The 25,526-nt window shown below is 46.2% G+C and overlaps 1 protein-coding gene across 9 annotated transcripts in view; it reads right to left on the bottom strand.

Moving 5' to 3' along the window:
- ARMH4 (armadillo like helical domain containing 4) overlaps nt 1–25,526 on the bottom strand; it is a 58,331-nt gene that overhangs the window by 20,425 nt on the left and 12,380 nt on the right. For 5 of the 9 annotated variants that reach the window (XR_014584767.1, XM_083837177.1, XM_083837176.1 and 2 more), the window contains exons 5-6: nt 14,281–14,532; nt 1,012–1,128 (exon numbers count right to left, since the gene is read on the bottom strand). Coding sequence is in view for 8 of the 9 variants with exons in the window: in XM_083837177.1 (XP_083693303.1) it covers nt 1,012–1,128; nt 14,281–14,532 (369 nt within the window). In the remaining variant the exon portion in view is untranslated. The remainder of the gene's footprint in view (nt 1–1,011; nt 1,129–14,280; nt 14,533–25,526) is intronic. The other 4 variants (XM_083837179.1, XM_083837181.1, XM_083837180.1 and 1 more) reach the window with 1 other exon arrangement.

The raw sequence follows: 25,526 nt of genomic DNA, 5'->3' as shown, positions 1-25,526 counted from the left end.
GTTTTCATTTCTGGCTGCACTGGCAACTCCAAGGTATGCACCTTGGGAGGCTGCAGCTTTCTTTATTTGGTGTTTTGAACCAGCACGAGGCCAAATTCAACCCCCAAACATGCAGGCCTGGTTCCATGGGGCTGATGGTGGAAGCCCCTTCTGACAGGCCTCGACACTGTGCAGGAAAGTGGTACAGGGCCTGGTCTTCCCTTGGGCCCTGCATCTCCTGGTTCCCCCTCAGACTGCAACTACGCGCCATAGAGGTGCCCTGGTTGGAGACAATAAACTCCAGACCAGGCACCAGCCCTACCTCCCCATCCTTCTGGCCTTGCACCTTTATCCTAGGTCCTCATATACAAAGTTAATTGCTGCGGAGTGGAAGTTTCAAGGGCTGCGGAGAAGCGAAATCTCTTTTCTCTGCACCTCCCGGCCAGTTCTGCATGTTCCTGTAAGTGAAAGGGTTAACTTATCCTCAGATTGCCTGTTTTCTGCATTTTCCACTTATTTCACTAATGGCACACAGCACTGTTCCTGCCCAACTGAGAGGCTACATTAAAGTCTGGGTGACTCCGTTCTCCATGGGGTTTGCTGCTGTGGCACACAGTTACTGGTGCTCCCTCTGGAGAGCCCAACCTGAATGATGGCAAACCCACCCAGCTCCCCAGAAAACACGTTTCAGAGCATCAAGATGTGCTTCATAACACCGAGAGATGCAGTTTTAGCAGCAAGGCTATCTGCAGAGCACGCCAGCTCCCCTGGTCTTGCCCATGCCTGCCTTTCAGAAGAGAAAACCAGGAGGACGGGGATACAGAAAACAGGATAGGATGCTCCTGCGCTGTTTACATCGATGGTGGTGTCCTTGGTCTTCAAAATGCCTCAACACAAAATCCGTGAGTTGTCAGAGGATGCTTTATGGCATTTTCTGCCCCAGTCCTTCTGCACAAAAATGAATGGATCTGGTGTTTCTCCAAGCAGATTAAGATAATCTCTAACAATTTACTTACACTGAAAGGGCATTACCTTGATTGGAACTGGTCGGAGACCACTCTCTGATGAGGACAGCAACAAGGTGAGGCTCTAAGAAGACATTTTGGAAAATGAACATCCCTGAATAACTCCTGATTTTGCTGCCATCATCTGTTCAAATAACAAGGAAATGATTTGATATGTGAGAACCTTCATGAAATTATCTGGATAAAGCTCAGAACTTAATCTGCTTTCAAAGCAGCAGCAAATGGTTATTGTCTAAACGCTGATGGCCACTCTGTGCAGCTCAACGTGAGACAGAACAAAGTTTTCTGTTCACCTGACAGGTGTATCAGGGTCTGATCAAGGCTCCCTCCTCCTCCGTGGCCCCCTGCACCAGGCAGGTCTCATTCAGCCCGCGCTGATCCGGTGCTTCGTGCCCACCGGGTGAGACGTGAAGAGGGGCAGAGCTCAAAGGGGGCTTCCCTTCTAGCTGCGGGGCACGCACTCCTCCTGAGACCTCCAGGTCCTTGTCAGATGATGGGATGTATCCTGCTCATGTGCTCCATCACACGCAGAGACTCACTCATACCCTGCTCATAGCGGGGAGACCTTTGTCTGAACTCACCGCGGTCAACTCTCACCTCCAGGCTGGAAGGTTGGTAGGGCACAGCAACACCCACCAGGGGAAGAGGATGAAACAAAGGTCAGAAGAGACAAGAAGCAGCAGCAGGGGAAGGCACAACGAAATATTGAAAGACTTTTGCCAGGATTCTGTGTCTCCTGGCGTGCAGATAAATCTCCACATTACATGCTAAAAGTAATCAGCCTGGAGAAAGACACAGGCATTTCATCAGGCTTCAAGCAGGGGGCTGCTCGCTTATCTTCCAAAAAGTCTCGCAAAATCCTGCAAGTAAGTCAGTGAGCAAGCTCTAATCTCAAAGTCAATGCTAATAGCCTTCCCTCAGAAAGAAATTATTATCCAACAGCATATTTTAGAAATACACAAAGCCTAAAAAAAAAAAAAAACGGTTAGTAACCAGAATTTTCTTCTGGCTGTTTTGGAAGTATCACAGCCCCTTGGTCAGGAGAGCTCTGGATTGCATTATCTTTTTCTTTTTTTCATTTAAAACAGCAAAGAATATGCACAGGGAATTTCCTGGGGAAAGATTTCCTTTTCCACAGCATGAGCAAAACCTCTCTGGATCACCTAAAATCTGCGATTCTTTGTAGGTACAGAAAGAGTAAAACCGCAGAGCACTTCTGAAATGTAATTCTACACATGAAAGATAAATTACTGGCCTTGTCCTGTAATGCTGTGAATTGGTTGACAGATTCAGGCAATTACTGATCAAACCCAGTTAGAGGTTTGATCGACAGACCAGGTGAACTGTTGACTCAAACCAGTTCATCACAACATCCTGATTTATAAATCCGTACACTTAGTGAGAAATGCTATTTGTCCGCATTTATTTGAACTCCCCCTAGGCATACAGGAGCTTAAGTTTCATTTTCGAAGCCATTTTCTAAGAGATGACAAACAGATCCACGGAAGCCAAGAGCTGACAGACCACACGTCTCAGGATGAGCTTTTGGACCCACAACCTAGGCAGCTGTGGGAATCCACAGGCATTTTATGCATACAAGAAAATTTCCATCCAAATATCCATGACAGCAAACAAGACCCTGCAAAACAGAGCAGAGAAAGCCTACCTGGTGGCTGAAAAGGCCACTGCTTTCTGTGCTAGCGCACCAGCTTTTCTGCTTTGAGGACTCGAGACACGATCCTGCCTGTGCTGCAAGGGAAATTAGTTCAGCCCAACAGTTGCAAGCACTGCAGGCAGAGCAGCCAAATACAAAAATGAGTCCTCAGCAAGGGAAGGGGACGACGAGAACTCACACTGATGTCTGTACTCTGCTGCACGTCTGGCCCCTGGGCTAAATTATCAACAGGCTCATGCCTCTGATTTCAGAGTAACAATGCTTTATGTGAAGCTCTGTGAACCTGAAAGACACTGCACAACAAGAGCCTAGGGAGGTGCCTTGGGTTACTGAGTCACGTCTCCCTGCAGCGAGCAAAACCAGCTGGTTGCTGGGGTTTCTGTCCTTGGAACAAGGCTAAGGGCTTCAGGGCAAAGCTTGTGCCAAAGGAAAAGCACATAAGAGTGGCTGTACAGGATCAGCTTCATGACATAACCCATCCCTGAACGCTCACCAGACAGCATAAAAGCAGGGCAAACTCACAGTGACACCTCCCTGGCTCGCTCTCCAGCCCGTGGCCATTTACTGCTGATCCAGGGGCCACGTTACCTCTTCAGCCAGCTTCAGCACACGCTTTTGTCTCAGCAGCTATCAATATTTCTGTTTATCAGCCAGAAATAATACAGAGAGGAAAGGACGGAATTTCTTGTGAATTATTCCTATCACTGTAAGCGCTGAAAGCCCACCTGAGATGCTATATTCATGTAATAAATGCTCTATAAACTCATAAAGAGAGACGGTATCTGCTCTGAAGAACCTGAATGAACAAACCACATAGGAGCACTGATACCAGCCCGTTTATGGATGCCAGGACTCAGGAACAGGAGAAGTAAGGGATTTGCTCAAGGTCACATAAGAAAAATGCAGCACTGCTTCTTTCTGAAATTAAGCAGAGGAGACCAGGCTATCTTTTGGATTGCCTTTTGGTTCTTGTTGTTCCTCCATGTACCTTTTCCAGCTCTCCTACATCCTCATCTAGATGGGTAGAGCAACACATTTATGGTCAGAATGACGGCTGTTATTCTGCCCTCTGTTCCTTTGCTCCCCCCATCCCACCAGGCCAGTGTTCTTACTGTAACATCCTCCTCTTCCTCTCAGGAGGATCTGGAGCAGAGGATTTGTTTTAATTTCTACTCTCTGCCAACCAAGTCTCCAGATGATCATCCCAACTCACTGTTACAGTGGTAGGACTAACAATAAAAATAACTCTCAGCTTAAATTTTCCCCCTGGAACTTGACTGTCCCTAAAAGTTTCTCCAGGATCTGTTTTGGAAACATTCTCCACGCTTTCCTCCTCACCCAAGCATAAATACGTCCTGTTTTCTTCCATGATTCAGCGAGGAGCAAATCAGGTTCCAGCCGGGCTCTGGAGCGTTCACGCCTCATTTGTAAATCTCCCCCGTTACCTGCCAGCAGGACCACAAGGTCGCACACAGAAATACTGAGCCCACGACACAGTTCTTCTCTGTGCAGGTGTTGGTATCTTCAGAATGGGATACGAGAGTGAACGCTGTAACGGATGCCTTGAAGCAGATTCAGAATACATGAAGAATTATGAGTTCCACTGGCTTTTCAAACCCTCATATTCATCTTCAGAGCCCACACATTAGTGACTACTCGGTGCTTAATAACTACTCATTGCTGCTGTCAGTTAGCACCACTGAAGCGTGCTTTCCCTGCAGCAGGTGATTCAGAGCTGGGGACGCCAGCTCTAGGCAGCAGATACCTATCGGAGGACTATACCCCTGCCCACTAAGCCCCAGAACATCTCCTAAATCAGCAGCATATTATTTACAACCAAGTGAAACCCACCCTTCATAAATAGCACCCCCAGAAGCGTGTTCCAGCTACAGGAGAGCACGTCTCCAGAAAGCACTGCCTCATCGGGGCTCTCCGTTCACTCTAATGCACACTCGACCCTCTATACAACACTCCCTACAACCAAAAAATAGAAAGAAACTGCATTTAGCCACTTCTTCCAGATACAAGAAATAATAACGCCCAAGAGGACGGTATTTTCCTGGCAGGCTGTCACCTGCCGGGCCATACGGGTGGTGTGGGGAGAGGGAGGTGACCCAGAGCCCTCTGAGATCCCCCATGGGTGTTAGAGCACACCACAGAAAGAGCATCACGACCCCAGGTGTGCAAAACTGGTCTGTGCAAATACCTGAGCAGCCAGAGGGAAGCAGGGGAGGTGTGGGGAAAGCAGCCTAGAAAAGGAACAAAATGGAGAAAACTGGGAGAGCTCCTGGGCTCACTTCACATTAATAAATCCTCAGGCACTGATGGCATTGCCAGTATATTAAAAGAAATGATAGGTTATTGGGAACAGCTTTGCTGAAACCCTTTATTACATCCCAGGCTTGGATGAGGCTGTGATTAGAGTTATTCAAACACAAGGCAAAAAAAATAAAAGCAAGCAAAAGCCTCCAGTAATTCTCACCGTATCGACCCCTCTTGGTGATTAATGCTGATACACAGCGTTTTCGCAAAACACCAATTGCTTGCAGTTTGAGGTAATTATTTTATTGTCAGTCAAAATCCGAGCAATTTACTTATTTCCAATACGTGTCCCTAACTCGCTCTCAGGCAGGGCAGGATTTATATGTTTATCAAGAGAGCACCCTTCCAGGAAGGAACTTAGATCTCCTTTGATCCTCAAGTCATCTGAATCTGAACAAACACCAGCGGGGAGGCAAGTTTAGCATCAGTCATCTGCGGCTTGCACTGCCCAAGCGGAGAGAGAACATATCTACTTTCTCATTAGAAAGGAATATTTTAGAACCATCTTCTCAATACATTACCACCGCTCTTTCTGGTACTAGTCGCAACGAGCTCTTTTCCTCCATTTTTCTCTTATCACTCTGCGATCGGAGGCTACATTTTAACCCAAAAGATCAGGCTCTGACGCAAATCCCCAGAAGAGGAGAGGAAATTCAAGGCCAATGAACCTTCACATTCCCTCTCTCTATTATTTTTTTTTTTTTGAGGGCTGAAATGTCATGAAAACAGATTTTTTGCACTGTAGTATATATGTATCGCTATTAGAAAATAAATCTGATTGCTCCAACGTAAGGACAAGTCTCGTTTTACGAGGCGAAGGCCACCTAGACAAGGACATCAAGCGCAAATTAATAACTCTGGCCCAGGGAGAGCTGCTAGCCTGCCTGCGTTCTTCAATCAAGCTAAGTGATTGCTGCAGCCCAGTGGGAGAGGGGGCTGAAAACCATCTCCTCTGCCTGAACGGAGCCGGGATTTCTGACATATATAAGCCGGAGGATAGAGGGCGAGGTAAGGCACGCTGAAATGTGACACAACGCAACTGCAGACTTGAGAAGGAACCGGATTACTGCAGATTAAAAAGACAGCCGAGATACTCGGGTTTCTGTTACAGCGGGGCTGACAGACAGCAGGATGGACAGACTGTGCCAAAGTAGGTGACAGCCTCAAACGGTGCCAGCCTGACAGCCCCGTGCAGGCACAGGTGGTGCTGGGCTGGTCCAGCCTCTGCAGCACGGAGCAGTGCGCTGGCTAACAGACCCTACCCCTTAATTCAGGAAAAAAAAAAATAAAAAAAAAATCAGATAAATTACCTGGAGTAGTCAGTGCCAATCCACATCAGAGACATCCTAACTGTTAGACTGCCACTAATGGATGGATGGAGCCAGACAGCTGGAGGTCAAAACGTCCAGCTGCTGGCGGGATCCCACACTTTTTGTGGGCAAGGAGAAGGAGGGCAGAGCCAAACCTGGCCCCACACGTGAGCAAAGCCCTCTACACCTGCCCCTAGCTCCTGGAAGCAGCCCTTGAGGACTGATAACGAGTAGGCTTAGCTAATCTTACCCTGAGATGGTTTTAACCAGAGGCATAACACTCATGGCAGGGCTGCTATTTCGAAGTGATGTATCTGAGGCGACAGTGCTGCTGTTTCTCAACATACGCCAGCAAAAACGTCAGGGCTAAAATATCAGCTGAAGCTTCCTGCTAGAAGTCTCTGTGTAGCGAGGCCCCTGCTGCCTTCCCCTTCCTTCTGATAAATTGCAGGCACACTTTCTTTTAGCGTAAGCAACAGCTTTTTTTCACCTGTTTCTGACAACTGTTTGCTTCCAGAGCCAGGTACGAGCGACCGAGTCTCATATCTTCTGTTCCACTCATTGCTGTTCCCTTCTCTTGGTCTTTATTTCTGCTCTGAGGACAATGTCTGAAGAGCTCCCAATAGGAAGAGCGTGGCACTGCCAGCTTCTCACCTTTAAAACACGCAGGCTGCATTGGCAGCGGCACGGCGGTCTTGTGCTGGACGTAAAAATGCAGCAGACACGATCCTTAAAGCACCTCGGGATGAAATTCGACAAAAAGAAAAGGCTGACTGATGTGAATTATTCTCTTTTGGGAGCTGCTCTGTCATTATAAAAGCGTATGTCACAACAAGCCGGGAAAGAGGATCGCTGTTGCTGAGAGGTATTTGGATGCAAAATTTCCCTTGACAAGGCAAACCTGACTGAATATCAGTCTGCTGTAGGATTGAGGTACAACCATGAGCAAACTCTTAAAACAGTTAAAAAGAAGTAATTCCAAACAGTACACATCCTTATGAGGAACAGAAATAAGAGATTCATGCACAGGCTGATGATGGGAGCTTTATTACTGATTTGGAGAGGGAAGGGAAGCTGCTGGGGAGCATATGGAACCGTATAAATTCCTTGAAGCACCCAGGAAGACAGTAAAAATAATCTATATTTCCGAGACTGCTCATTTAAGTCTGCAGCCGTCTGGAAGACAGACCTCGCGTGGCCAATGCTGTGCGCAAAAAAACATCAATAAACACACACGAGGCAAAGCTAAAGAGGGCAGGACTGCTGCGAGGAGCCACGCTTTGAACAAACACACCACAAATTACAGCTGCTGCTTATCCTGGCTCCTGTCGGCCACTCTCATCTGGGACTCCTGCAGACTCGGTCCCTTCTGTTGTAATGGTGGCTCTGTCTTATCAGTGCTTTTTCTGCCGTGTGCGATCCCTGGCACTTATCCAGGGAGAAATGCGGGTGCAAAGTCCTACCTCAGGCACATCAGCCAGAGAACGGTGATGCCCAGGCATTGCTTCCTTCACCTGAAACAAATCCCTGCTCTGCTAAAGGCTCCCTGTGAAACCGCTGGGGTCACTCGGCCTTTCCGTGTTTTTGCTTGGCACCTGTAAAACATGGATAACCTCTCCAGGGTAATTAAGAAGATAAATGCATTAAAGATTAAAAGGCACTCTGATATTCCAATAACGCGAGCTGTAAGAGTGCCTAAAATAGATCCGTTTGGGGCAGCAATTAAAGAACACACTACTAACTTCTGAGTCTCAGATTCTGTCTGCCTAATGCTGGTTATTTTTGCCCACAAAAGCATTAATCCCGGCTTCCTGTAAAAATGTCATTTCAAAATTTTACCATCTTGCACTACTCTGCTGCTGCGCCTTACCACCACTAATCAAAGTGATAGAGGTTACATGGTTTATGTAGTATAATTTGCAGCCACAGATCTGCAATACGGCTATTTTCTGTTAGTCAGAGCTGAGAATATGTTTATCCCTTAAAAAAAAAAAAAAACCACATGCTTCCAAAAGCGTGTGTTTATTAGGTAGCGACAAGGCACTTGCATAACGGAGACAGTTTTATGGCTTTCCATTATCGTATGAACCAAGATCATACACTCAAGTACATGAAACACAGACTGGGTGTATATTCTGGAAACTGCATGTTGAGAATGATGTTGACACACTTCATAACTTCTTTATAACTCTGCTGATTTTTTTTTTTTTTATATGTTTAATTTCCCATCTACAGCGATGGTCCAAACTCCACCGTGTACAATACCTACATGGGTAGATGGAAACCAGTAACGGGTGTTGTGGAATCTAGCAACTCATGGGACTTCTTATGGGCTACAGCATGATCACACAGCCCTGTAACGTGGTACTGCTGTCGCCTTGCTACGAGGTTGTAAGGCCTCAGGATGGAGGCTTGTCAGTCTTTCTCTGTCTGACATTTCCTTGACCTACCTACAGCTTTGTTTTTCTTGATTTAGCTGCAGCAGCATTTTTTGTTTCTAACTGATGGTGCCTATGGCTATTGTGTTTTACTTTTGTTTATTTTTGCACAGTACTGAATGGTTTTAGGACTCTAACATAACGGTTCCATACGGGGAAACACATGCCAGGTATGATAACAGAATCCTCGAGCAATGGAGATACACTGCTGAGTACTGCCATACGACAGGACAGTGCTGGCACTAGAGTCCCCGTGTCTATAAGCAACACACCAATGGTCAGTTAAAGAAATATAGACCTGGACAAAAATGTTTTTGGGTAAAAAAGAGAACATAAATAGTACCTAAAATACATAAAAGCCACCATAAATAGCAAACTGAGATGTAATATGGAGCTGCAGATCGATAAAGAAAGGGCAAGGTGAAAAATTGTGTCAGTAAACACATAAAAATGGCTTTAAGTGTATCCTAGAGTGAGGAAGAAGAAACTATCATGAACATCATATTTCTCCCAGCAAAGGACTCCAGACCATGATGACCCTACGCTAACGAGCCCACCACCAACCCCAGAAGGAAGCCACCGACCTTAATGCTAACAGATGCGAGGGAAGGATGAGGCCAGGAAAAGGCCCAGAAACTAAGAAGTGTAGGTACAGCAACTGTATCAGCACAATTATTTCCTCTTTTTTTTCTGTTATAGTAGCTATATATAGACTAATAATAATTAGATTTCAATTATATTAGCAGTAAATTATTGGTTTTAGGTATAGATGCGATATGCCTTCTCTTTGCACATAAAACAAGATTTTGAGCATAACAACAGGTTCCTCTGTTAAGATTTCTGGCTCATATCAGTTTCTCCTCTGTTTACTGTTATCTCATGTTAGCAGTGGCTTAGGATAAGCAACTCTTGGGTTTTAGTCAACGTATTGAAGAACCAAATTCCACCATAACCCTTTACGTAGACGATGTGAGCCATACATTCAAAAAGTCACAACCCTGTAAGCCTCAAAAAGCAAATCCCAGTGTTGCTCCAAACAACTGCATACATTTTGAATGCACAGAACAAACTAACTTTAAGCCCCAAAGCAGCAAGATTAGAGGACTAGCAAATTGCCCTGGTCCTCCTCCCCCTACCTGACTGTGGGCAAAAATGATAAATTTTCATTCATTCCCAGAAAGCCCAAGTTTCCTGCCCTTCTGATGTTCTCCAAACAGTTTGTGTTCACCTGCTACATGCCACCCCGGTACAAATCCAACAAGCGGAGACAGGTCATCTCAGGGGGATCCCAAAGTACTGCCAACATGTCCTTTGCTAGCAACATCTGAACACAAAGCATTTGAACAGGACACCGACAGAGATCCCAAAGCATATTCAGACCTTCCTTCTCCAGAGACACATGCCAACAGAGCAGCGTTTGGAGGATCAACTTCTATTTTTTTTTGTCTAAATACTGCTGTTTAGAGAGTCAGCCGACTGACTGTAAAACTGACAACCTCATTACTGGTGCATATAAATTGCTTTTGCTCAGCTGGAGTTAATGTAGGACCATCTGACTTCCCAGAATTGACATTTTTAATGATTCTCTTTCTCTGGCATGTTTTCATTGACCACTACATAAATCCAAACCGTCTCTTGCTTTGCCAAGCTGTCTGTGGATCAAGTCACTCGTTCTCTATGGATTTGGGGCACTCCAGCTATCAGACAAAGTAAACTCAATAATAACTGACCTGAGTATAACTACTCCGATACTTCTGGACTCTTCTGTGCTACAGATTTTAGAGTTAAATCTCAAAATTCTGAAGGCCAGAGGACAGATGCACCCCAGGAGAAGGATGTATGTGCAAAGAATTTACAAAACGGAAGATGCCAACTGTAAGTCTGATGCTTAGGGAGCAAAAAAAAAAAAAAAAAAAAGAGAATCCAGAAGAAATAAGCCCATTCCTCTTCTCCATTTAACAGAACAGTGACAGAAACAAACACGGGTAGAAAAATTGACTGCCGTGTGTGTACTGTAATTTACTCCAACCGAAACATCTTCAGTTATCTCCTAGAGAAACCAGCCATTAATAAAGCAGACTGCAGTAACTTCACAGGATCCGTTGCAAGCTATTGAGCCAATAATGTGCAAACTAAAGCATACAAATTCATGTTGTCCTGGTCACAGGACTGCATTGCCCTGTCTCTTCTTGTGCCCTTACCTTGTACCCCACTGGGTGCTGTCACCTTTCTTCAGGACTTCCTTACTGTGCCATATCCCGGGTTAGGCAGAATAACCTCCCCTCTAAGCCATATTTCATTTGCACACAACGGGAAGTTCTTCACTCCTCAGCGCTGCTTGTGGATCCCAGGGAAGAGCTCTGCACCTCCCTTCCCACTCCTAAGACTCACCATGGGCTGAGACAGGCAGGTGGCACCATGCCCTGGCCCAGGTGGATTCAGAACCGCAGCCCTCCCTTCTCCAGAGCAGTGACTAGGGACGTACAGTGGTTATGAAGCTGTCTTAAAATGAAAGTCGAGTTAATTTTAGCTGTAGAAGAAAAGCACTTAAAGGAAATGGATTTCAAAGAGCTACCTTTGGAAGAAAAGCACTTAGAGAAAAAGGGTTTCAAAGAGCAATAGTCTATGCACGTGTCCAGCACATCTGAAGTTTTACGAGCCCTTCACAGTACATCTGGTCTCTCCACACACTCCAGCAGAACAATGTGGGCAGCTCTTTTGGCCTCTCGTCAGGTTTGGGATACTTCTTTTCCTCTTAACAATCCTCCTCCTGCTGGCACAAGCTATACACTTTTTTCCATCCTGTCTGTTCTCCTTTCTGAGCACCCCTGTTAACACACCCCGTAAAGAAGCATGTAACCAGGACCAGGTGCAGACAGAGCAACAGCTCAGGCTGTGCACGCTCACCCTGGACAAGGGACACAGGACAGAAACCCCCAGCTGGCACAAATGGGAAGAAGGAGCCCAGGGAGGGGAGAAGGAGCCCAGCACTGCTCACGGCTGCCGTGGAGATGCTCCAGCCTTGCTGGCATCTCCTGCTCCCCATCCACCTCCAGCAAAGGACACTGTGAACACCTGGGTTCAGTTCCGTGTGTGGCCTCGGGTTTTCCAGGTGAGCTCATGCAAGTCCTTGTTTTTCTTTGTGCCTCTGTCTAAAACACAGATAATTTCCCTTCCTCTTAGGAGCACTGCAGATGGGGAAGATGAGCACATAAGCACACTCTAGATGGGGAAGGAGCCAATATCAAAGAGACATTTAGGTCATCCAGCCAGAAAAAGAATAAATGGTTCTTTATGACAGTGTTTACCTGGTAGAATAAGAGAGGTGGGTCAAAGTCTAGAGACTGATCCCACCGCTCCCCCTCCTTTCTCCCCAGCATCTCAGCACAGAAGTCCCACCCGGCCCCTGAGGACGAGCTCTGCTCACCCCCTCCCTCGTGGCTGCTTGCGCAGACTGCAACAGCTTCAAAATGAAGGCAGGCCGAACTTCTTGGAAGCGGTGATGCATAACCCAGTCGTTAATAAGGCACTTACAGAGAGAGCATAAATTCACACCTGCCCGGTCCTTCAGGTGCCTGGACTTGGCGCTTTGCAGCTGGACTAACGCGACAGACCTCACAGCAGGCTCCTCCAATTTGCGTGAGGATAAATAAAACACACGTGAGGGACAAAAACCTTGTGTTTTGCTGCACAGTCAACTCATTCCATGTCTGAAATTTTTGGAAAGACAACCTTTCCAAGGTCTAAGAATGAGAGAAGGTGGTAGAGGATGAAGGCTGCACGATGCAGTAATAATAAACATCAGAAACAGAACTGGGTCCCATATGTTCAGAAAAAGATACCGTAAGGAGCATCCTGTTCTAGGATAAGGATCCCTCATAACAAATAACAACACAAGGAGTGTTAAAGCTACGTGTTGTTTCATAGCCTAGGTCTACTTATTTTCTGTGCATAGTTATTACAGTTTCTCCAGGCAGAGAGGTTTGTCGCACACCAGGGCACCTTCAGCCTCTGGCCACTGCTTATTCTCCTGCCTCATTACCAAGGTATGTGACAGGTACCTCCCACCCTGAGCCTTCTCCTCCAGCAGTGAAGGTGGCAGGGCTGGAAATACAGCCATGACCCCCCTCAGACCTGCATCAGCCTTGAACACAGCTGTGCCTGATGCCTTATGCAGAACAACCTCCTTCGCTGCCTCCTGCTGAGGATATGAGGATATTCCTCATGATAACTCTGTGTTTCCTACGCTTTTCCTCCTAGCACTGCCATGTATCTCTCTAATCCAGCTTGTCAAGGCCTACCAGAAAGCCACTAAATACTAGAATTATTCCCCTCACACAGCTCCTGTCCAGCCTGGTGGGACAACGGGACACGTGAACCAGATCTGACATGAACCACCCGAAACAATGCTTTTCAGGCACAAGTTAGCGGGACTGGGAGATCCAGACCCGATGCAAACTCAGCCTGCAAAGAGCAACCTTCCCATGGGGCTCTTGAAATACGTTCTTTGATTCATTTCAAAGGAAGCAAATAACACTCAAGCGGGCTGAAAATAGGACTACACAGGGAGAAACACCAGGTTATGTCAGAATTAAAAATCCAGAGGAGGTGACAGTTCATATAACTCAACATATAAAAGAGTTTTGGGGTTTCTGTGTTTGATGAGCCTCTCAAAAGGAGCTAGATCACTACTAGTCACACACACAGACTTTCCCTACAGATGTGGTTCGGCTCCCACTGATTCACCTGAAAGGTTCCCTCTGCTTTTGATGGAGTTTGGCTTGGAAATTGAATTTGCTACAAAATGATCCCAGTACTTTTTCCAAGTAGCCAAACTGGGCAAGTTTCCTTTTAAATTCTACCTTGTTCCACACCAGCTTTGGCTTACATCAGATGGACAGCACACATGCAAACGTGAATCAGCTAATTCCAGGCAGAATAAATTAGTCCTAGCCATAAAGCACAGGGTCTATACATACAGTGGGAATAAACTATATAAAGCTTTATACAGGCCTTGCAGGTCTGTCTTCCTTAACCACCACGGGGTCCCACGCCTGGACGTGCAACACTGAAGAAATGTCAGAAAAATGGCACAAGAATGCTGCTGCACTAGCAATGGGCTGATTAGCAACTACCCTATTTGCTTCATCCTCGTGGGACTTATATCCCTGCACCAACCCAATTCAAGCAAAGGGCCCTGAAATTTCCCCAGGACTCTCACTTGAGCAGTATTTTTTTGTCCACCCTCTGAGCCACGCAACTCTAAGCTCTGGGAATGAAGGAACAGGTCTGGAGTATTCAGAAAGGCTCTCCCCAAACTAAAACCTCACTCAGGGCACATCACCTGGCACCCATCCCAGTTTGGCACTGGGGGACGGGGTTTCCTCAGAAACACTCCCGCTCTGTGTTTAGCAAAAGATCTTGAAGGCCAACCCATGAGGCCTTCAGCATGACGGGCTGTCCCACACAAAGCGAAGAGCAGGAGACGTGTCCACCATGAGGATAAGGGAAGAAGGGACTTTTCCTCTTACCCAGACCCTGGTTCTGCTGCTCCCACTCAATGGTGTCGGGAACCTGGTAGGACACCCCGGCCAGCTGGGCCGCGGGGTTTTCCAGGCCAGCTATGGGCTCCTGGGAGGTCTCGCCTGGAAGCGTGAAACCTGGCAGCTCCGTGTCACCTTCCAAGCTTTCATCCATTGAATCTATGTCTTTGTCCTCTTCATCTTCCTCTTCCTCCTCCTCTTCCTCCTCCTCCTCTTCATCCTCTTCCTCTTCCTCACCCTCTGGACAGGGAAAGACAAATGTAACATCAGGAAAGGTCCCACAAGGCAGAAGGTTCTTACATCTCTACCAGCGAGCACCAAGACGGCCCGCTGCTACCACCTCTCCAAAGGCTAAGTTGTGCCTTCCCTTTTAGTTATAAAGACTCAAGGACTTCTCAGGCCAGAAGTTTTGTCCCAGCTATTTAATAGCTACAAAAGAGAACCACCCACTGTGAAAAAACAGTGCCTGGAATAATGACATAACTGAATTTTCAATGGTTAATTTTTCAAAGCCAAAAAATAATGCATAATATTCAAGCGCTTTGCCTAATTTACCCGATGCTCTGCTCAGCCCTTTAACAAAACTCTGTCCTGGTGTACCCAGCCTGGGAGAGCCATCACCCAACAGCTGAGGAGCTGGTTTAGCTGGGGGGCCGAAGACCACATTAACAACTAATGACCCAACCAAGGTGGTGCAATAAGTTGGAGCAGCTTGGGTAGGACACTCCAGGGGCTGGATGTGTTGCATCTGTTGTAAGCAAAGCAAGCTGCACCTTAGCAATTGTGTGATGTTTCACCCTTTTCCCTTCTGTTCTGGGATGCAGTGGCACTCCAGCAAGGCTGCTCCCCAAAATAACCAAGAAAACTAACTAGGGAACTTTGGGGAATCTATTTAATTGGTGGTTATCCAGCTTAGTAATTAACGGGAGGAGCTGGCCTCTACTTCAGAGATCAGAACACCTAGAGGAATCAATGTACATCATAAAACCAAGGCGTTCACAATGCTGTTACATAGCATTTCCTTTCCTCCCAATTCAAGGATTTGCTTTAAAGCACTGCATGTTTTTTCCAGCTCACCAGACAGGACAATTCCTCTTGCCACCTTTCAGTTTTAGCCCTGCATTTCATACAAATGAGCTGCTACTTGAATTCCGCTGCATCATTCTGCTACAGCATGTCTTTCGGTATTTGGAAAGGAATGATCACTCCTGTAAACAATTACACCATGCAGAGCATCTAATGGAGCCTACAGGGATGTAGTTCGCCACTTAAACTCCCATTACATTTTACAGACAGCTTTTGTCTTATAACGTGCCCATCATTTCAAACCAACGTCAGAATTTTCTCTCTCAAACTACATGTTTTCATACAAAACACACAGCCTCTGTACACACAAGAACAGCAACCAGAGAGCACTTGGCAGGAAACCTGCAAAGACAAGTTAAAATAGGTCTTCTGCCTCTGCCGAGAGCAACACAGCTATAAACAAAAGATTTCCAAACTTCAATAGCAAAGATGCTAAACAGCCAACACAATGGAGAACAGGACCATGAACGCATTTTCCCTAGATGGACTGGACGAAAAAGCAGTCAATAGAAAACAGGGATCAGATTTTCTCTCTGAAAAACTACCTTGGAACAACATTTTCAGAAGGTTCTTGTGATTTTAGCACGCTAATTGGAGACACCTGCCAGGAGCTAATTTTGAAGAAGCAGATATCCATCTCTGCACCTCCAAACTCTAGCAGGCAGTCAAGCTGAACACCTGAATCGAAGTGCCAAGACTACATATCACATCTGAAAATCACCCAGCCACATCAATCATCCCACAGCCACAGCATAAGGATGAGAATAATGTATAGCCCTCATAGCACAGCTGCTGCGAGGAGGAAAAAAGGGCTCTTGACTCGCTGCTTCTTCTTCTCTCCAGCTCATTCACATGTCTGAAAACAGCTTTTGCACCCCCATCCCAAAATGCTAAGAGCTTGCCTTCCTGCAAGGTGCAGCACAGAGCACCACTTGGTGGTCACGAACAGGAATTTATGCTTCTAAAGAAATGCAGACTTCACAAATGTCGGATTTCAGGTGCGGAGGCATACCAGGAACCTGGCAGGCATGGACAAAGCACCCGATGGTACCATGGGATAGGAAAGGATGCACACATCACACGGCTGAACCCCAAAAGCTGCAGCTTTGTGCCTAGGACCAGAGCCTTTTTACAAAATTACGTTTCTCCTCCTAAACCACCCTGCTTGGACATTCAGAGCTCTCAGCGGCTGCTTCAAAGATAAGAGACTGAAAGGACCAAAACTGCAAAGGCCAGCAGACTCAGAAGGCATGTGGGTTTCCACATGCATGTTCAAATCCCTTGTGAATTATTTTGTGTAGCGTGCTTGTGTATACTCGTAAGCCTTGGCTAAGGTTCTTCTCGCAAAGGAAGCAAGATAAATGTACGATGAAACGTATCTCATGGTCAAGGCACTAATTCTTACAAAAAAACCCATGTAAGTATGGTTTTCCTGGCTGCATGTGAGTCTATCCAAACCAGGCACTTGGGTATAGCCCAGGTGTTTGAGCTCTTCTGAACATCTGGCACTGGTCACAGGCGTCCCCTTGCCCACTAGAGCAGACAGGCACACCGCACACAGCAGCTCCTACTGGGAGCTCTTTGCTCCACAGATCTTTGTAGTGTTATGTGCAAACTTTATTTTCTTTGCACACATCAAATTCTAGCTCTTACTTGTGACATGCAACTTGAATCTAACAAAGCCCTAGAGAGATGATATCCCATCTCCTCTCCCTGCGACCCCGTGGCTTCAGCACCAAAACACAGTCCAAGATGCCCATAGTTTCTGCTCCGGTAAGGAAAAGGTATAAATAGGCTAGGAGTGAATTAGTGTTATCTTCAAGAGTGGAAAAATGCAAAAATCGTCACCCTGACAGACTAAATAAGCAATGTATTCTGTAACAGGGGCTCAGTTCTTCCTTCTTCGACACATGAAGGAAAAAAAATAGAGATATTTAACACCTCCCTGCTGTGATAACAGTGCAACCTAAGCAGCAGGAATCCCCATAAAAATGAGATTCCAGCTTCAACTGTCAAAGATTTTGGTTTTAAAGGACCTGACAACCCTGTAACAGGCATTGAAGTGTTTGGTTTTGGAGAAGGTGTAAGAGAGCACCAAGAAAACACATTTGAGAGAATAAAAAGTTTTTAGGAGTGTTTTGGTGAGTTGCTACCTTTATTAACAGTCTGCAGAAACAGCAATGGCTGGGCTTTATCGTGGGGTCAGGGGTGATCCATCAGCACCCCTGCTGAAATCCACAGCACGGGATTTATTAGTGGAGGCTAGTAGCCAAAACTCCCCTATGCCCTCACAACCCCTGGGCAAAGAGGGCTGGTGGCCCAGGGCCCATCCCATGACATGGGGAAGGGGAGCATTGGACTAGTTCTTCCTCCTGGCCCTTCAAAGTGGCAACAGCCCCTTCATTCTTCACAGATGGCTTCAGCCAAGCTTTGCATTTCTTTGCAGTCTTCATACACCTGCAGAAAGTCCTGCTCCCCCTGAGCAGGAATAGATCCATGTTATTCAGTGTTACTTGCACAGGGCAGTAGCTATAAGCCCAAGCTGCTGGCAAGCACCATGAGCAAGGCACTGAAATGTACTACCAGCCCTCCCAGCAGTAGAAACAGGGTTTGGGAATGTGCTACAAACAGGCTGCAAAGGCAGTGAAGTTGTTTTTTTATTTTTTTGTATAATGCCATATAACAAGCTGGAACTGAGGCACCCTTGTCATAACCCCACTGCAGTCAGGGGACCTTTGAGGTGAAGAGATGTGCACTGAAGATAGATGTTTAGATATTTTCCATTAACATTTGCAAAATTTTATTCATTAGAAGACTTAGGAAATCATTATTTGTCAGAGTCTGTGCACACTAGAAATATTTTACTATGCCCTGAACAGCAATACTCACTAGACAGCGATAGTCTTAGGCTGCAATTTTATCAGGTACCCAGCACCATGGGGTCTGAGTGCCTAAGAGCATCTAACGAGTGCCAACTATGTTGTGATTAATCAGGAGCCACTGCTAATTGGTTTCCAGCTGTGAGTCCACTTTTCACATGACTTCTCAGGAAGGTGGAGCCCCCTCCTGTGCAAACACCAAGCAAAGCAGCCCAAGAGCTGGGCAACTGCTGCAGAGAGCTAAAAAGGACCTAGAACAGGGACCTAGCACCTACCTGCACAAGGTGCCTGAGAAGAACACACGCCAGGGAACCCAGGGGCTGCTTTGACATCTGCAACTGCCCCAAAGACAAAGGCGGCATGGACCCCACAGCTCATTTTCTGCCCTCATCCACTTCCACCCACACGGCAGCACCGGGCCTCGGTCACACACATGCAGTATAGGAAGCAGAAGTTTGTAAATAAGGACAGGGTTAGGGAGGCCCACAACTACCTTCTCTTGCCAGAACAGGAGGAAGAGGCATTAAGAAGTCTCCGCCAGCTCTTCTCTTCCCATGTACTTGCAGTGTTGGAACACGGCTCATTTTCTGCACTGCTTTGATAATCACAGCTGACTGTCAATCCACGAAGACCTTTCTAGGAGAACTTTCATTATTAATCTGTTGCTTTCCTGTGATCAGTAATAATGTCACCATCTGATATTTCCAAAAGGCTGCCAGGAACAATCAGTTGTGACAGAACCCAGCGTGGAAGGGGAGGGCTGGCAGGAGCTGGGCTCTGCCCTGCCCAGACAGCTTCCTGAGCAGGGCAGGGGCACCCAAGCCCGCAGGGTTTTTATCCTGATAGTTCAGCTAAACCCATCTACTTCCAGTGTAAAGCTGTCGAGGGTGCCTGCAGACTCATTGAAGGACTGTAGCCTTAAATGTTTTGCTGTAGATGAGGTGTCCACAGGAGGAATTCAACACCTGGCCTGCTGCACAGATAAGGAAAGGGAATACTGGGAAGAACACATCTGTCGAACGGGATCCTGTCTCACAAGGCAGGGCACTAACCCTACTATCCTAAGTGTCAAGAGGAGAGGAAACATTCTAAGTTTTTCTGTAAAAGAAGGATGTTCTTGCTACATCTAGGAGAGGGAACAGGGCAGCAGTGTTGAAGTTCAATGTTTCTTTACGAGCCCCAGGAGGTCTCCAGCATCTACCAGCCAAAAACCAGGCTCTGCAGAAACTGGTCCCCAGCAGAGGGCTCTGTGACATTGCAGAGATGGTAAGAGGAAAGATTTGGGTTCTGATCCTAACCTACCCCCACCCAAACTTGAGGGACTTCACACTTATATTCAGTCCTGGCTCATCTCATCGCAGTGGAGCTGAGGCACTGAGGAGCTCTTGAGGTAAAAAAAGGCAAAAAAGGTCCAGCAGGGACCATGGGTCTGCTTCTGTATTAAGATCAGAAATGACCATTCCTAAGAGCTGTATTTCCAGCAACATTCACCACAGAATTGCTTTCACACTGAGCCAGGCTAAGAAGTAGATTTAGCCATGCAATGCTATTTTTTGAGAAAAAAATGAATACTGCAGAATAAAACAGCACTGACTCTAACAAGAGAGCTCCATAATTTGCTGCAGTAGAGCTCCTCTAGCCTGGGGTAGGCAGTTGCTGAGCTGCCAACCAGTTAAAGAAAGGTGATTTAATAAATTTTATCAAATGAGGGTATGTGAATCAGTCCAGATTTAACTACTGTGACCTGTAAGTGGATAGACTGGAGGAAGACAGATACAGAGTTTACTTCTCTCAACAAAATGCTTTTATTGTAAAGAGGGCTGTGGGCATGGTATCCCCCTATCCCCAAAGGGGTCTCAAGCAGAAATATTAAATCACACTTCTTAAAAAAGTTTTGATGGTGTCTCTTTAGAAGTCTCCAATTCAACCACACTACCTGGGAAGGGAGCTACTAAATGCTTTCTTAACTCTTGGGCTGTTAAGCTTCATTTTCTAGGCAAATCCACAGGTGCAACCAGCAGGGATCCACCACAGATAACATGAACTAGGAGCTGGGTCTGTTATTATGGGCAACAGCCTCCAGGATACTAAAGTTAACTCAAGTCCTATCCCATGCCAGAAGGGAGGATGACTGCAAGCCCACTCAGCTCATTTCTAGTCAAAGCTTCACACCACTGAGCATGAAGCTCTAGGATTATCCTGATGGAGGCCATAAACTGCCTTGGAAGTTTTGAGAGAGCTAAGCCAGTTCAGTGAGGTTTGCCTTGCACCTGATGCCCAAAGCTCCACACAGAAGCCTCATGAGCAAGCCTCCTACATGTGCTGATGGACCCCAAGCATTAGTGGCTCCAGAGAGAGATTGCATAAAAATGTTCCTTGCAAAGCCTTCAGAAGAAAATGCCATATACCTGCTTACCTGAATCTGCCTCCCTAAAGCTGTGAGGGTGAACTAATCCCCAGATTAGAAAACAAGACGTAATTAAAAACTTTCACCCACACACTCCAATTACCTCTCAATAGCAACTGCAGGGGGGTTGTCATTTTTGTTCTAGCTGAAAGATAAGCATGGGAAAGCTACAACATTTAGCTGATGTTTAAGTGAACTCCCATTTTTTGGGCAAAATGAGAAGTCAGATAAAGTTAAAAGGTTTCAAGCATGGCCTGGCCAGAACAGCAAGCAGAGAGGATCAGACTGAACCAGGCCACCTAGGCAGCAGGAGGCAGAACAGTGGCAACCAGGATCAGGTCTCTAAACATATGAGAACGAACACAGTAACAAAGACACTTTTTCCTCCTCAAAAGGAGACTGTGCAGCTTATTTCTGCCAGAGAGCTGGGCAGACACGTGCTACCTACCAGACATCTGGGAAAAAGCAGTGACATTAAACCATTCCTAGCAATTTTTACAGGAGTTGCTGTTAAACTATGAAGCACAGCAGATACAAACTTCTTGTACTTGGAGGTACAAAGCCCTAAAGTGCATCTCCTTTGGCATACCCAGTCACTTAAGAAAGAAGAGATGCTGTGGTTTTAGTTACTCCAGGGCTGCCAGCACACCTGCCGTGGAGCAGGACAGCTGGACTCATGTCTGCCTCCCTCTGCAGGGAGTCACCAACAAGGCATCACACAGCAGGAGTTTCCTTGCTCTTCTTCTAGCTATCCTTCAACTAGCCTAACACCCTCTTAGCTGTTTACCTAAGAGTTTCCAACTTTAAGGGCTTGATCACCCTCTACACCCCTTGCTCTCATGAAACAAAACAAGGCATCACCAGATCTGAACAACATTGCTGGTGCTTCGGTCAAACAATGTACTTGGTAAATAATAAAAGGCTTGGTTTTGATATAAAAAGCTGTCACAGCTTTTTCTCCTCCCCAGGTTTTCACTACAAAGGAGAAGCAGGGATGAACTACCATCTACTGTGAAAGACATCAAGGTCAACCTACAAAGGGACAGTTCTCATTTAGTAGCAACGATAAACCAGAAGCAATAGGATGCGTGTACTAAAAACATTTAGTTACTAGTTTATCTTGCATGGGCTTTGTCTTAAATCTTAAGATTCTCGCCAATTTAGTTGATATCCAGATGATCATATCAGGCTAGTTAACATGCTGGGCTAAGTACCCTTCTTATTTACACCCCTGCAACCTCATTTAAATTTTTAATGGGGCTGCAGAAGTTTAATGAGGCATGCCTTAATCCATGCAATCATGATCCACTCAAAGCCTTAATTTTCATTAAAAAATTCTTCTTCACATCCAAAAGAAGGTTCCATGTACTGCAACACAGCTCAGAAGTAAGTAGAATGAAGGTGTTTGTTTTTTTAAGATGTAAACAACTACAAGTTCTGAAGTATTTTCCTCAAATAAAGGCAACTGCTGCCTTCACTTCTAAGTATTATGCACAGCTTGGATGCCTCTGCACAGGAATAAGACCAAGTGGAAGCACAGAACTGCCAAAATAGGTAGAGAAAGGGGAAGAGTACAAGAGCTCTTACTGAGATTAGCTAAGCCCCAGTGTATGGGGGAAGGATAAATACAGGTACACAGGTCAGAGCAAAGAATGACAGGAACCACTGAAACCCAAAGACCAAGGGGGCATCATTAAAATATCATGAATATGGTAAGGTCAAAGTCTAAAGCTTCATACTGACCCTGTTCTGGAGCAGCCTTTGTTGTAGACAAAGCAAAAGAGAGTTAAACCTGCAGCCAAGATTCTGCAATGAGGTGCCCTACAACTGCTGGACATTGGATTTGCTAATCCCAAAGGCAGGTCCAGCCCCTTGTCTCAGGACAGCCAAGGGACTTTGCAGCCAGATGTGGCATTAGGCAGGCGTACAGCAGCTCACTGGGAACACTGTGGGCACAGCAGGGACCTGGTACTCGTGAGATGGTTGATCCAAAAAGAAGCCTACCAACTGGCTGGTGATTACCTATGCAGGTCAGAAAGCTTTTAGAGCAGGCTGAGAACAACACTTTCCTTAGGTTTTTTTTTTTTTTTTTTTTTTACAATGCCCATGAGTGCAGCCTCCCCATTGCTCAAGACAGGTTCCTCAGTCTGTAGCTGGCTTCTCTTGTGGCTACCACCAGTAAGGGGCTCTGTACAACAGACCCAACCCTACTGCTCGTTGCACTTTCACACCAGCACTTGCTGGTGTTAGGAACTGTGTTTGATGCTATGAAGAGCAAGGTGAAATTCCACCCTCAGGCTGTTGTTACTCAGCCCTGACTCACAACTAAACTCCATACTTACACATTCAGACTCACCCAACACAGCTCTTGGCTGAACCTTAGTTTCTCAGCATGCCTTCCCAACCCTGGGATCACTCCTCCACACTGTTGACAAGGACTTTGCCAGCTACGTGGTGAGAGCCAGCCTGATTAATCAGGAGCACCTCCTATTCAAGAGCTGTATGGCTAAATTCTCCGCCCTCTAGAACAGAGAATTTCAGTCGCCTATTTTCAGAGATGTTCCTGACACTATACAACAGGCACTAAGTAGAGCATCTTCCAGAAGTATCTTCCATCCAGCAGCCTACGTGAAAAGCTGAACTGCGAAAGCAGCTCAACCCGAGCAGCTATACTTGAAGCAGCCTAGGTGACTGAACAGAAACCAGCCCAAGGGCTTACACACTGCTGTAGTCATTTGGACTTCTTTTTGAAGGAGTGCCTGAAAAAATGCAATGGGCATATTAGCCTGCAGAAACACCTACATAAACAGACCCTTCTTTTTAATTACCTTTAAAGCCCCCATGGGAAAATAGTAAGAACCAGATTGTGTCCCTCCTTCCATCCCAAAATCACCACCACAAGTAAACATCCTCTAAATCCCCAGTTAATACTGAAGTGGGACAAGCTGGAGCTTATTCAGCTGCAGGAGGTGGGCAGCACTGAACTTGGGCTGGTTTTCACCATTAAATTTAGATATAACAAGGGTGGGACTAACATGCAGGAGCCTAACAGCTGAAGAACTCCTAGGGACTTGCAAGTTAAAACAGCAGCAGCCTAGGAAGGCAACCCACCATTGACACGTCTGCATCTCCAAGATGTTAAACTTCACACAGTCGGATGAATATCAAGACATTGCCACCTTCCACCCTGCATGTCCTGCTTCACACCCCCCCCCCCAGCTGCCTAAACAAGGTGGCAGCATGCAAGAAAACCCACCCTCACCAACAGCCACAGGCAGTGGTGCTGCAAGCTGTGCACACTGAACTGTTTTTTGGATGCCGGTTGTGACAGGCAAGGCATTGCTCTTAGCAGCAGGCTAGTTCTGTACCTGCTGGTTTAGGATTAGTACAGGATAACACGACCTACAGAGTCCTCCTAGGATCTTCTGCTTAGCTTCAGTGCATCCCCAAGTCACATCCAGTGACAAAAGCTGCTTGATGAGTTGAGGGGCGCCAGCTGATGTTGTGCTCTGTCCACAAGGCTTCAACTAAACACTGCAAGGACCTTGCAGAAGAGAGGATGTGACAGACTACTTGCCACTTTATGAAGTCGTATCTGCCAAGTGCTGCCATGCTGAAGGAGTACAGCATCCCTGCACAGGGCTGATGTTATGGCCAAGGAATCTAGTCCTAAATTAAAATAGTTCGTTTTAAAAGAGCCACTTCAGGAAGTGTGTTGGGAGGTTTACACAGTGCTCCTGAATAGGTAAGTTAAACTAGATTTTCTCTTTGGACCCTAATAGCCCCACAGAGAAAGCTGAAGTGTTAAGCTTCCCAGAGAGATGCTCAAGTTCTGGGCACAGAAACAAAATATAGAATTAAGTCTCCCAGACAAGTAAGGCTCATCCTCTGATGTGTCCTGTTCCCATACCCTGTAATCTCTTTATAGGATTTCCTTGGCTAAGAAGGGCAAGTAAAACCAGTCTTACTGCACAGTCAGGATAGGAAGATGCTCGTTACTCAACTGATCTCTCCAGAGTCCACTAGAGATGAGGATAAGCTCATCTAGAAAGCTATTCAAAGCACCTCATGTTTGTCTGTGCAACTTGATTTTTTTTTAAAAACAGTTTTGCATCCAAGCCAGGCAGGTGAATATACTGAGGCAATTAACTGCAAGCAGTTTAGCACAGATGGTCCCCAAGAAACCACACTAGCTGCACAGCAGGAGTCCATATTTAATGATGAACCAGGCAAGTCAACAAGCCCCACTGAGGGCTGGGAGGCCAGCTGATCTCACTCAGCTCCTTGCACTTCTTTCATGGGTCAGCAAGGCACAGCCTCCCTGCAGAGGGCCAGGACCTCTCCCCGGGGACTCCACTGTACACCTGCAGCAGTGTCCAACCTCACATCCCCCAAGAGCCTGGGCTGGAGCTCCATAGGAAAGCACTCCCAAGCATCTCATCTCTGGCAGCACAGATATTTGAGTAAGCACTAGGTACTGAAATTCAGGAGGGAACAAACCAAACTTCCAAACACCACTCCACCATGAGAGGGAGGTATCCACTAATTGCCATTAGAAAAAGAAATATTAGAAAAAAGAGTTGCAGCTCAAAAGTTTCCTCTGTACTTAATTGGAGCAGTAGCATCCCCAGGCAGCAAGCCTATCCCCAAGTGGTAGTTGTCCCATTTTACAAGATGTAGATTGGTGATAATCCCTAACACCAGAGAAAGTTCTGGCTCACTGCACTAAAGTCTAGGTTGTTACGAAGAGTTTTGTTATGAAGAGCTTTAGACCACAAAAACCTGTGCCAGTTGTAGTTGTCAAAAGAAACACACAGCATGCCAAAGAGCACCACGTACCTTTGATGACAGGCACCTACAGA

This window comes from Anser anser, assembly GCF_964211835.1.
Source record: "Anser anser genome assembly, chromosome: 5".
Lineage (NCBI taxonomy): Eukaryota > Metazoa > Chordata > Aves > Anseriformes > Anatidae > Anser > Anser anser.
The sequence above is the reverse complement of the archived record's forward strand: the minus strand, read 5'-3'. Positions and strand labels throughout refer to the sequence as shown.